Source organism: Oryza sativa, chromosome 9, assembly GCF_034140825.1.
Source record: "Oryza sativa Japonica Group chromosome 9, ASM3414082v1".
Lineage (NCBI taxonomy): Eukaryota > Viridiplantae > Streptophyta > Magnoliopsida > Poales > Poaceae > Oryza > Oryza sativa.
Window position 1 is genome coordinate 7,648,174 of NC_089043.1, and position 14,349 is coordinate 7,662,522.

A 14,349-nucleotide genomic window follows, 5' to 3' on the forward strand; every position below is an offset into this window, starting at 1 on the left:
AACCAAAGAGTCGGGGGCTACACAAATACAAGACTCAAAATTCGACAGACATTATGTCAAGATGAAGCAATCAATCAATCAATGAGTCAACTTCAAGAGTCATCAATTTTGTCTTCGCTTCAGAGCAGGCGTTCTACTTCAGCAACTCTTATTATTTCATCGGCAATTTTGGCTTCTGGACACTACCACAATCTACTTCAAATTTCTCATGTATCAAGTTTGAGATTTAATCTACATATTCGGAGTTTAGAGTTATCAATCAATCAGCTCAGTTTTGACGAGTTGGACAACAACATCTACATTCTTCCAAGTGAAGCATCTGCAACAGCTATCACACCAAGCTCTATTGCCATCTTTATAATTCAAAGGGCGTTGCATCAATCTTCGTTATGCACACACTCGCATTAAAGAAACTACTTGAGCTTCGATATCTTCTCAACAGTTTGATGGATTATTGTCACTGACATCATCACCATCACCTCTACTTCATCAGCCCTGACGTCTCCGCCGTTGCTAATGGGTGACTACATCTTCACCTCCGGTTGCTTTCATCATTGCCGACTTGTTATTTTGCCTTCACGGTCGACCTACTACGCAAATGCTGATGAGCGTCTTTGTCATTATCATTGGCTGCTACATGGCTATTGACTGGATCACCGACATTGTCATCTTCATCAACATCCTGTCGAGCCTCTTCAACATAGCCTATTCTATTGCTATTGATGGGCAACTTCGTCATCATATTCGATCATCTCTATTGATTCTAATTGTCATTACCGTTGGTTGCTTTTGCCGTCGTCGACTATTTTCTTCATCTTCATGATTGGTGGATTTTGCCATTGCTATTGATGAGCGTCTACGTCTTCACCACCGGCTTGCCTCCGCCGCCACCCATGGTGTCTTCGCTTTTACGGCTGGCTTATTATACCTCTACTGATGGGCGTCTCCGTTTTCTTCACCGGGCGCCTCGTCTGTTATCGACTAATTATTTCGCTGCCATGGCTGCACAACTCTGTTGCCGTTGTTGGGCGCCTTCGTCTTCACTGCTGGCTGACTTGTCTGCTGTCGACTAGTTTCTTCGCCACCATGGCTATGCGACTTCATCACCTTTGATTGGTGTCACTGTTTTTACCACCACCAACATTTTCGTCACCTCTGACGGGCGGTATCGTCCCCATGTTCGTCATCTTGCCTTCATGTCGACTGCATCATCTATTGCCAATGGACAATTTTGACTATGACAGAAGGACAAGCTATATATGCTCAGGGGCTTATCAACTCAAACACAAGGATCATACCTTCAAGTTGGATTTTGTTCTAGATACAGGCAACATGCACTCGTAGTCCTGAGATTATTTTCTATGCTCGAAGACGGGACCAATCATTATTCCCCGTAAGGGCTATCAATCGAATACTTGCGCCAGTCGGGATTCAATTTATATATATTTTTTGGAGTATCCTATAAGGGATAATCACTCAGATTAGAAGCTATTCATATGAGCTACACTTAGTCTATATCACCCGGAAGATTTATTACTCGGAAGCATGTTATATGCATAATCCTTTAAAGGGTGTCGAAGGCATATTTTTTGGCCTAGGCCTAATATGTCTACAGCTCATATTTTCAGGTGTGGCTTGTCACGTTCTTTTAGGGACTTAAGCACTTTTTGCTTAGGCCAAAGTGCGTGTGATCAAGTGCCCAATACCTTAAAATCCTTTTATATCACAGTTACTCAACTTTTTAGGAGTTGGTACAATGCATCTTAAAAGGTGTCAAACAGTAAAGCTTTATATAGCTACCCCGCTGACTTTTTTATATAAGCCAAGGTGTTGTTTGGGTTTTTTAACCAATTGATTGGATACAATATCGTTGCTTTTTGCCACATAAGTGTGCATTTTTATTGACCAATATTATGGCTAAGGCTGATTATATATTATGGTCATTTTCTAGGCGGTTGGTAAATCCTTTATGAGTTTATTTACTCGGATTTTACACCACATATGCCATATATTTCCAGGTGTGGTGAAACCATGTGTCTTTTAGGGACTTAAGCACATCTGTTAAAGCAGTGTGCGCATGGTGTGTGCCCAATACTTTGGAAATTTCTTTATTCACAACATACAAACTTCTTTATGGCTATTTTGCTATGTGAATTTTCAATAATGTAGTCAACTTTAGGTTGCACGCATCATATTTTACAAAGCATTCGGTATATCACTTGGATCATATTATTCAGGGATTCACACCGCATATGCTATATATTGATATCGAGTCACTTGGTTGACTACAATTATCAAAACCACTCGGTTGGTTGGATTATTTATTCCTTGACTATATGCTTAATTTGTTCAACTGACCACATAGTCAGGGGCTACACCTATTAGGTGCATCTAGTCGATGCACCTGACTTTATTTTTCAGCCCTCCACAGTCTTCATATTTGGTAAAAGTACTCGGGAGACCATGGCAGAAATGATTGAAGCACTTGGCTTTGGAGTAATCTGGTTAGAGAGAAGATTATCTTTTTGACTGCGAAGGTCTCAGGGGCTACTGTGGAGATTATGGGTACCCCGTACCCATACGGCACGGTTATCCGGCTAGTTATAGGGGATAACTTATATCTATGGAATATGTAACGAATTATGACTTGGGCATTACGTTTCCTTGTATATTATGGAACGGCCTGAAGTCCTGGTTTGATAATATTGTAAATTGGATTTAGGAAACCGATACCGTATTGGTTAAGGTTTCTATCTTGTAATCCTGCCCCCCATCCTATATAAGGTGAGCAGGAAGCCCTCTAGGGGGCATGAGCACATATGATCGTCAGATCTATACTACACCCGGCGGATTCAAATCCCTAAACAGGAGTAGGGTATTACCTCTCATTGAGAGGGCCTGAACCTGTCTAAATCCTTGTCTCCGCATCCATCCACTTTTAGGTCTCGTGCGCTACCCCCTTTTATTATTGCGGAATTCATGTTTCGACACTAATACACCTTGGTTTTTTTCTTAACAGCATGTACATGCACCTATCAAATACATCATGATATGTTCTGCAACATGCCATTGAAAACGAAGCTAGAGATCCATTATGGAACAGCAATGCCAGATCAACGAGAATTATAAATTTGGATCATGTTGTTTCAGAGGAATCCCAATTGCAATACAAATCAGACAGAAGTATTTCGGGCGGGACCTGTGCTTTGGAAGAGCGTGTGTGGAGCTGATCAGTATATTGGGTATTTAGATGTTCTAATTCATTGACTCTTTTGGTTCGATCTCCCTTGGTTATAACGAAACATTCTTTTTTTTTTACTTTTGGCATAGAAAGATAATTTGCGCCAAAATTGAAGGATACAACATTATGGCTACTCCCAAGGATGTGGTTAAAGTTGAAAAAGGTTAATTTTATTGGTTATTCCTGAGAACATGAAAGATTTGTATTTTATTTATGTAGCCTAAAAAGGTAAATCTGAATTTCTAATTTAATGTGGTACTGCAATCCACCATTTGATTTATATAGCTAGCCATGCTAAAAAAAACTGCCATAATTGTCTCTGCAGCTACAAGTATATGCAGATACGCTGGGATGGAGTGAGCATAATGGAAGAACAATAGGCCTTTATTTGATGGCTTTTAGCTTTAAGATGCTCAATGAGGAGGGCCAAGGAGATTTTGTTCTTTTATTTGCCATTGATTGGCCTTCGGTTGATATATCTGAGTTCATGTACTCCACAGGCACGAAAAAAAGGTAATATCCATATATGCAGGATTATTTCTTTACTTTAGGTTTTTACTATTTTACTATGATTAGACAAGGATAAATGGATATATTTTATAGTATGAACCTATTAGATAAGCTCAGCTTAGTGTATGCAGAGGTACAAGCATGAAACAACTGATTCTGAATAGGAATTACTACTCCCCTTTTCTAGTCTACGAATTTGAGTGGGTACCTTTTCATTAGCAAGGCTTAAATGCTCCCAACTGGTAGTTGTTTATGAATTGATAGAATTTTGGTGATTTTTGGTGAAATATATTCTCCAAAGAGGTAAACCTTATTTTAGATAAAGAAGATATTTTATTTTGAAGCAGAAGATGTGCTATATCCCCAACCTCTACGCCAGGGGCACGCGACACGACCAAAACACATTCCATGATGCTCTATAAGTCTATAACTACTACAACATACATAATTTCATTTTTATATCGAGCACTACTATAGCATACATAATTTTCATTTTTATATCGGCATTGATCTAGGATTATCCTGCCATTGCTCACAAGCTACTAACAGGTAGTCTTTTTATTTTCTTCTTTGCAAGAGGAGGCAACCTTAATATATACCTGGTGGCACCTCTGACCACAGGTTTGGAGGATGGAATTAGGCACAATGTGATGCATATGACTTCAGTGGAGCAATTTTATCAGGATTGCTGGTTTGGAGGATGGCATTAGGCAAGGTGATGGACATGACTTAAGTGGAGCAAGTTAATCACGATTGTAAGCTTAGAGGACACCATTACTTAAGCATATTTCCCTGTCAGAATAATATTTGGCATTCACATGTTTGTACTTACAGATCGCTTGATCTCTCAGTTCTATATTTCCTCTGACAACTACATGACCATAGCTACATGTTGCTCAATGTTTTGATTTTCTGTGAGCAAATTAAAGTTATGAGTTCTTATAGCTCAAGTACTGAAAGTTTACAAATTAACCAATGGATGCAAGGTTTGTCTGAGTTTAGTGTCTGACCTTGGCCCTTGCAGGTTGTGTAAACAATATACTCCTGTTACCATTTAAGGTTACGATTTATTCTCTACAAATTCATACTAAATTCATATTATACAAGTTCATGCTTAACAATTGATTTGGATTTCTAGGTATTTATAAAATCCAGATTATTTTGTGAACGTGAACATGGAATGTATCTAAATTCAGCGTGTGGACACAGCCATGCCATGTTTCTCAAGTCAGTTTATGAATATATCCTTGCGCACATAGTTTCCCCCTATTTTTACTCTTCTTAAATATATATTATACGCCGGTGACGACGACGGCACTATACCCATCCCGTGGTTGAACCTCAATGGCCAGCTCGGCGACATCGTGGACCGTGCCGACGGCTCGGACGTGCCGTTCTCTGTCGGCGGCGAGATGTTCCACGCACACCATGCCGTGCTCGCCGCGCGCTCGCCGGTGTTCAAGACGGAGCTCCTCGGGTCCATGGCGGAGTCCGCCATGCCGTGCGTCACCCTGCACAACATCGACCCGGCCACGTTCAAAGCTCTACTACACTTCGTGTACATGGACGCCTTGCTGTCGCCGACTAGAGGCGGTGCCAGCTCGACGTCGACGACAACCGGATTTTTCAAGAGCTTGCTCATGGCGGTGGACATGTACGCATTGAAGAGGTTGAAGCTGATGTGTGCACAGAAGCTGTGGGGGAGCGTGTCAGTGGAGACGGTGGCGACGACACTAGGCTACGCCGAGACGTACCATTGCCCGGAGCTAAAGAGCAAGTGCCTCAGCTTCTTGATGGCGGAGAGCAGCTTCAAGAAGGTGGCCTTCACTGATGGCTACTTTCATCTTAGGCAGGATTTCCCGTTAATTATCGAAGAGATAAAAAAGCGGATTGAGAGTTAAAAACTTTACATACATCTATATCAATCTATACTGATATAAAAAACACCAGTTTTCTATTTAGTACACCCATACATTCCTAACCGTTAGATCCTCTCATCCAACGATTCACATCGCGAGTTGGCAATAATATGTATTATGATAACGTGCCTTACACGTGCACGTTCATTAGTGATTATAAATGGAGTAGGTTATATTAATGATACTTCACATATGCATGAATTTTATATGAAATACATTAATGCATAACACAACATACAGCATACTGCCATCAAAATATTCAAACATACCACTAACATAAATACAAGTTTAATCTTCTAAATTATTCAATTTAACAGTACACGCTGAATCATCAATAGTGGAGGCAGTAACAATAAAATGTTAAAGTGTAGCACAACCGCTATGTTCACTTGCCTTTTTGACATTAAATCACCAGCTTGAACACTCATATATCAACATAAAATAGCTCCACATGATAAACAATTGACACAAGTAACTTGGTTCTACGCGCCATATCCCATCAAATATACAAACCACATTCTTCACATACAAAACACTGTAAATAGAAAATTTCAGCACTACAGTGTTTCCTTCACAGCAGAGCTGATATTTTTGTCACAACTTTCATTTCCTATTTGTTCAGGGGTGAATGGATTGAGATCATTAATAAAAACAAAATTAGATGTAACTAAAATACCTACTAGTTGATGAGGACATCAATACCACGATACATCCACGTCTACACAAGTACAACTTCATGGTCTTATTACCCTCACTCGTAAACGTCAACTCAACTATCATGTGAGTTCATTCGTGACTTCATGTTCATCTTATTTGTACCCTAGAGACGTGTGCACTCTTGTTTTACATAGGAATGATGGAGAGGATCAAAATGGGAGAGGATTTACGCAGGCTAGATTTGAGATGCAGACTCCGGTTTGGGCACGCAGATACTTCATGGAAAGTTTATCAAGTCTACTTTTAAATGGATCCGTCCTCATGTCCATATTTGTTCTAGAGAGACCACAATCATTGTTTTACTACATAGATCTTTTTCTGTCCATGGTGCTGCATCACCTTATTTGGGCCCATGGGCTGTGTATCAACTCGAGTCCATTAGGGGCGTATCTTAGGGTTGGAAGACGACCCCAACTCGTCCTCCCACCTATATATTTCCCTTATCCGCCATAGATCAACTCGGGTTTTGTTTAGATCAAAGTTTAGCTTCGCTATTCTGCCGTGTAATCCTGTGATCGGTTAGATCGTCGGTTTGCTCATTACGGAACCCCACCTTTGATACTCTTGCTGATTTAATCCTATATCTTTAATTTATTCTGCAAATTGAGTTGCTTGTTTATCTTGTTCTTGCTAGATCTCGATTGCTTGTAGGAACAAACATGACAGCCTTTGGAATTGGTGTAATGATTACTAAGGCACAACGTCCCTGGACAGTTATAGTTGGATCATCAACATCGCTCTATTCAGTTGGATTATCCTCTCATCGGAAGATCAGGACACTCTCACACAATAGTGGTGAATACATAGCTGATAATGAAATCAATCTAGGCATCCTCATGCCCTGTCAACATAGAATAGTTAAATAACTCATAGTGCAAGTTACTATCTTGAATCTAAATATATACATATCCAGGTGTTCCAATGCATCACCATTGAATGAAGTGAACTTAGGTTTTCAATATTATGGAATAATGGATGCCTTGATTTTGTGTTAGCCAGTTGAGAAGCTAAATTTACGAATACAACAATAAACCTGGATACTAGACTAGCATATGCTTTAGCACGCTCCATTCAAATAGATGTGGATATTTCTTCACAATTTGGCCAAAGCCTTTCAGACTTCTTGTGAAATATAGTATACATCATTTTTTTAAACTAATCATATGCTCTTGGGTTAGGATTGACGGATTCTTGTACCATGAATATACCATTCTTGAACCAAGAATGCATTTCTTGTCGAGCCTTTTCAGACTTGTTTAAGACCAAAAAACACATGGTTAATGTATAATCAAATAGATGATTCCATGAGCCAAATTATCCCAACACAAGTAAGTCCGCATTTTCTAGCATGCTTCTCCCAGAGCAGCTCCAATGTGCCAAACCAAATTGGGCCAGAAAAAAAGAATCATATGTAGTAAATGACCCATATAACTCAAAGATACCATTTCAATAGCAAATAAGTAGTAAACGCCCCAACTTTATAACTTCTAATTCATGGAGCTTATATATCAATATTTATAACTCTTGATCACAATATTCTTGATTGGCAGTCTTAAAAGCATTTTTATTCATAAAAGAAAAATTGTTGGTCGCAGTACATCACTCTTGGCCTAGTGATCCCATGTAACCTCTGACCTCTGTTTTTGTATGCTTGAAGCACTGTAGCAGTAGAAACTAGAAACCAAATTATCTGATCTTTTGCTTATTTGAACTGAAGTTTTGAAATTTGAAAAGTGCAATGACACTGGGATTCAAGGATTCAGAGAAACCATATGACCATGATTGCATACATGCAATACAAAAGGCACATGAAACTCAATTGTTGGTTGATAGGAGGAATGCACTTTGCTTACGAATTCTGTTTCCGTATTTCTAAATTAATTTCATCAATGCCATCTTCATTAATTTTGTCCCTTCAAATGCTATAGACGGAATTATAGAATGTGCAATCTGTAGATTAAATCTTGTGCTCCCTCCATCTCAAAATGTAAGGCTTATTTTAAGTTCGTGGAAAGATTTGATATTGGCACTGTTTAGTCGTTCGAGAAGCGTACACGCAGAAAATGAGAGTAGAAGTTGAAAAAGGGGAGTATTGAACTTAGCCTAAGGTGGTTACAAAACCAAGACAAAAGGAGTTGAAATGGCCGTCCAACCCATACTTAAATACCTTAGGAATAGCAGAGGAGATGGTTAGTGAGATGTTTCTTAGAGATGTAGGAGAAAGGTTGTGCTATAATTATGGGTAAAAAAAGAAAGGTTGTGCTATAATTATGGGCCAAAAAGGAGCCATGCCAATAAATTCGCTTGCAATCCTTATATTGTGCAAAAAAAATGGTGGCTGATAAATGGTGGCACAACATATCTTTCCGTAGGCAGAACAAGTAACACTGACTTGGTAGAAACCATAGATTGGACTCTGCTACACTCAAAAAAGAACAAAGAGGAACTGAAGTGCTAGAAATGAACACCAATACATGGACAAAGACAATAAAATCAGGTAATAAAAACTAAACCAACAGAATAACAGTAAATGATACTTAATTGAAATAGTAAAGAAATATAAAGTAAAACCCTGAAATAAAGGGACAAAATAGAATCAACACACTACAAGAAAGGAACATGATATTACTCAGTATTATCCTTAGTGAAAAACAAAGGAAGACTTATATCACAAGTTCAAAAAGGGAAAAGTGATTCATAGTGACACAAAGTGCTCAACAATGCTTAACAAATACAAGAAAGCTAATGAGTCATTTTATCATGTAGATCTTCAAAATAGGGCTCATTATAGCTTAATTTGTCAAGAATATCTAGAAATTAATTCGGCATATACATTCTTTCATATGCACTGGTTATTATCTCCCTCCATCCTCACAATACCAAAAAACATGTATTTTCAGTTGTCAAATTAGAGTGAACATAGGAGTAACAAATTACAATGCTCAGGTATAAAAGCTGGTTTCTTTAAATCAGACACTTCATATATAGTTTGCTATTAGCAATGGTCAATTCCATTGTTGTGATCATCCTTAAGATACCATCAAAAAGAAAATAAACATGGATCTCATATTAAATATTAGTATGTGGTGATTATCATGCTAAAAAACCAACACTTTATGATTATAGATCACAGAGCAAGCCCAAACAATAGCCACTAATATAAATCCCTTTACAATGAATATTTCAGTCATGTGCATATAGCAGAAAATCAACTTGATGGAAAAACACGCATAGAACAGCTCAGGGGCTACATAAAAATCGGTGGTTGCAGCTAATAGGCCTCACATCAATATGAACTCTCTCCTCTATAATCTAATCAAACCTAAAGTTCAAATTATGCAAAAATTGCACAGATGTGAAGATATAACAGAGAAAAATCTCGGTTATCCTATACCATAGATTCATGGTAAATCAACGTCTATGCAAATTGAACTCTCTACACAGACAAATCGATACAACTACTAAATCAGTACAAGCCATAGACCAAGAAGTAATAATCTCACACAGAAAACAAAGATGCACAGCTTAAAACATCAGTGGCAAGAGAACCTTGAAATTATGAAAATTTCAATAGTCTATTCCCCAATTCTAAAACTCATTAAAAAAATCAAGGGTCATCCCCATAAAGAAAAAAAATAATGGCACCAACAAGATCATAGCTTCTGCTCCGCCTAAGGGTGACCTGTTGTGTGCTAGGGGTAGACCCATGTGGCACAGGGCGTAACCATGCTACCTAGGGGCGCGTGTTGTGAATCCTCACCTATTAGATGACTAAAGTGGCATTCTATTAGTAGCAGTCAACTATATTAGATAGCAAATAATTCATCTATTAAGAAGCATATTGTTCAAGCCACCTATGTTGGGTGGCAAATAGTCAATTTTCCCAAAAAAACATTCCATCACACCATGACAGGACTTAATAGCAAGTAGAATGTAGGACTTGTGCGAAATTTTAATCAATCACGCTGCAATTATCATTTCCAAACACTATTCCCTTGCCAAATATAATTCCTAACACATTAATAACATAATCCCAAATAGATATTGATGCCTCACAAATACAATTACTCGCTTACTCCCATTGTCTCATCAATCTGGCAAGGCCTTATTGCTGAATTGTAGTAGACCCAAGCACCCAACACCAATAAAATCACATCTTAGTATGCAATTTAAAAAAAGCAAACCTAATTAGGAGAGTGTAAATCTGGCAAGAAAATAGAGTACTTGATTATCCAAAATTCCATACAATAAATCAAACCAACAGATTTAGATTGATATACCACAAGCATGAGTGTATTGATAAATACATATGCAAGCCTCTGGCCCCTAAATGAACAGAAGACTTAGTATTTCAAAGCATGAAGAGTTTCGTTATGAAAACCCACAAGGATTTCACACCAATGAATTTATGGTTATGTGCATGAATCATGATAGATCAACAGATCATCATCCTGTATGGGAAACTAATATCACCAAGTATACAACTAGCAAAATAATTAAATTGGCCCAATAAAAGATGAAGCATCCACTGCAAACGAAAGGGATTGGGCAGAGTAAATGGTGAAGTATAATAGGAATAGAGTACCTGACATGTCCATTATGATGTAAATATCATAATACACGAAATTAGGAGAACCAAATAATTTCATTTATGCCTGTTTTGATGAGTTTTTCTAGTTCTCAGTCCTATCCTTCACTTGCCATCAAACCCAGCAGCAGTGGCGGCTATGACGACAAGACATGAATATAAACAACAAGTGAAATCCTAGGCAGCGGTGGACACAAACTATGGTGGCATGCTATGTGTATAAGGTGCTCATGTGGATAATTAGATGGCTAAATGATTCACTTAACTCAAATTAGTGACCTAGATTTGCATTTTGAAAGTAGAGTAACCTATATGACACAACTAAATAAGTCGGATGACCCTCCATGCACTTATCTTTATTATGTCTGAAAAGAACATAACGAAACAATAATACAAATTCATGACCAAACAAGTCTATATATGGAAAACTATGTGTTACACATTTTTTAAAAAAGGAACAATTTACTGTAACAAATGCTTTCATAACTGAACTTATCACACTTTAAAAAAACATGAGCCTAGTTCAGAATTTAGAACCTCAAGCTGCAATTAGAACTAACGATGAAATGTTAGAATAAAAGGTGCTATATCATATTAAGTGTGCCATGTACAGATATACTCCATCATACAAGTACATAGTTTATTTCAGATTGAGATGACCAAATGTATACAGCATTCATGATCTTTAAAATGTGGAGGCACGCATCTAATTGAACATGCATTGGTCACTGGCTATATCCAAGTACATGTCTGTTGCAACACAAATCACAAAAATACATGCATGGTAGCAAACTATTAATATAGTAAAAAGCGTATATTATACCTTGCATGATATGGTGGTAATTTTATTAGACACTTTTTGCATGCAATCTAAAAACTTGGATTGAAAGAATACACACCTCCTACATATGGAAATTTTTAAGATCTTCCAAATTTCAAAGTAATGACATGCACTTGATAGTGCAACGGCAAGGGGTATGTGGTTTCAATACTAAGGTCCCGTGTTCAATCCCCAGCGCACACTCACAATTTTTTCTTAAAAAAATGTTTGGAAGGATTGGAAGGTGATATCTCCCTCCAAATCTCCTTTTTTTAAAAAAATTTCAAAGTAATTTTCACCTGATACCCTCTCCAGTTTGACTTGGCATAGTGCTTGATTTTCGGAACTTTTACCTGATACCCTCTCCAGTTTGACTTGGCATAGTGCTTGATTTTCGGAACTTTTACCCACTGCTGACAACTCCACTACCACATCAATTGCTTAGTGCATCTGGTGTTGCCGCAGTGGTATACGGCTAACAGATTACTTGTTAAGGGCTACCTAATGGATCTCATAAAGCAGGGAACATGACTGGGTAATACTAATGTATCATTATAATAAATCTTGAGATCAAGGAAAATAAGCTTAATAAACTGTAAGACTATTCTAATATAAAATTAAGGCAAATTTTGCTACAAGATATCGTGACTTCGCGGTTTTAACTGTAGGACACCGCGCGAACTGACTTTTGGGGAAAGACACTCTGAAAAGTTGGATATTTGCTGGTCACAACATATTAAAATAATATTTTTCGGTTGAAGAGGAGACGTCAAAGTACTGAAATGCCCTTGGGCCCACATCTGATCTCCCCTCCTCGATCCTGACTCCGTGCGACAAGTTCGATTACCGTTGCGATGGATTTCTCTGGCGGCGGCGTGATGTTGTCGGAGATGTACCAGAGCACGTGGCGGCGGCTGCTCTCAGCCTGCGATGACGTGGCCAGTGTCGGTGCCAACCTCGTCTTCCTACTACTCGGCACCGCTCGTCAGCGATGTCTGGGATTCGGCCGCCGCCGAGGACGTGCGGCAGGAGGTAACCCAGATCTAGGGCTTGTCCGCGCGGTTGGGACGGCTCTGGCGATCAATCCGCGCGCTCCCCGCTGCCATCCCCGTTCTCTCTTCCCGACCGCCTCGCCTTCCTCTCCCTCTCTACATGCCCACACCGCGTGGTCCTGGGCGGCGGCGTCGACCTTGACTTCCTCCTCGCGGTGGTGTTCCTCACTATCCGTGCTCACTTGTCGCGCTTCCGGTGCAGGAGGATCACGAACGGCAAAGGGAACCCCGCGGACGAGTAACCCCTGCTCGCAAAGCCGCCGCTGCTGTCTGAGGTTGCGATGCCCCGTCGAGGGAGGTTGCGGAATGGGGTCGGGCTAGTGAAGTCCGTGTGTTTTATGGCCGCGTCGCTCGTTCTGCTCATGCTCGTGGACCTCATGGCTTGCCACGAAGTGTGTTCTTCGCAGCACAGTTCATGGCGTACCTTGCCATTGTGGGGTTGTCATGACAGAGAAGGCCGTGGCGGTGACGGCGCGTTCTCACTCGGTGCACCTCCGTCTCTTCTGGGTTGGGTCCATGACACGGTGGTAATGGTGTTGGACGCAGCGCCGGTGGTTGCAACTGCACCGGCCATGGCATTGTGCAAGGAGGGGATAAAGAGAGAAGAGAGATGTGAGTTCTAACATGTGGACCCAAGGGCATTTCAGAACTTTCACACGATTTCTCTCTTCTTCAACCAAAAAATATTATTTTAATGGGTGCAGTGTCCACTAGCAAATATCCATTGAGTGTATTCCCCCAAAAGTCATTTTGCGCAGTGTCCTACAGCTAAAACCGCTAAGTCACGATGTCCTGTAGCAAATTTGCCTAAAATTAATAGCTAAAGTTTAAAAAGTTTGACCGAATATTTTCCTAAACGTCAAAAATATATTTATGCTGGGACTATTTCTTCACAGAGAAATGATACTCACCCAAAGTGGTCCAAGGGTTGGCTAAAAAAGTTGATAAACATTTTTTTCACATTGAAATACATTGTCGTAACACAAGGTTTAAAGTTGGCCCCTAGGGTTTAGGGTTTACAAGGGCTGTGAACTGGAAAACAAATTAAATAAGCATATTTAAAAAAAATAAGAGTGTCATACCTCAGAAACTTAATCAGGTAGAAGAGATTGCTCTACTGAAGAGACTGCACCATACTCTAGTGAAGGACTGTCACGACCGGAAATAACCCAACGGGCGTTCCTTACGTGCGTGTATTATTCCTTGTCCCAGGAGGCAAAGTACATCAAAAGTTGATACAATTCAGAGTTTAACAAGCGGAAGCGTAAATAGTTAATTTATTACATGGGCGGCGAAGGCCCGGCACACATGAAGACAAACGAAAAACAGCGGAAGACTAGGGTGACGACCACAGGCGCTTGACGGCAGGCACGAGCTAGACACCAAAGCCTTCATCATCCAGGAACTCCTCTTCTGGGTTTGGGAAAAATTGAGCAAGACTGAGTACAACCACCGTACTCAACAAGACACACCCACGAGTGCAGAATAAATGCAAAGGAGTA

The 14,349-nt window shown here is 39.6% G+C and overlaps 1 protein-coding gene across 1 annotated transcript; it reads left to right on the forward strand.

Moving 5' to 3' along the window:
• The first annotated feature begins 598 nt into the window (after positions 1–598).
• On the forward strand, positions 599–5,652 carry LOC107278817 (BTB/POZ and MATH domain-containing protein 1). Its single transcript, XM_066304276.1, has 2 exons — positions 599–778; positions 5,011–5,652. Exons 1-2 carry the CDS (start codon positions 599–601, stop codon positions 5,650–5,652), a joined length of 822 nt encoding a protein of 273 aa, XP_066160373.1.
• Positions 5,653–14,349: the final 8,697 nt, after the last annotated feature.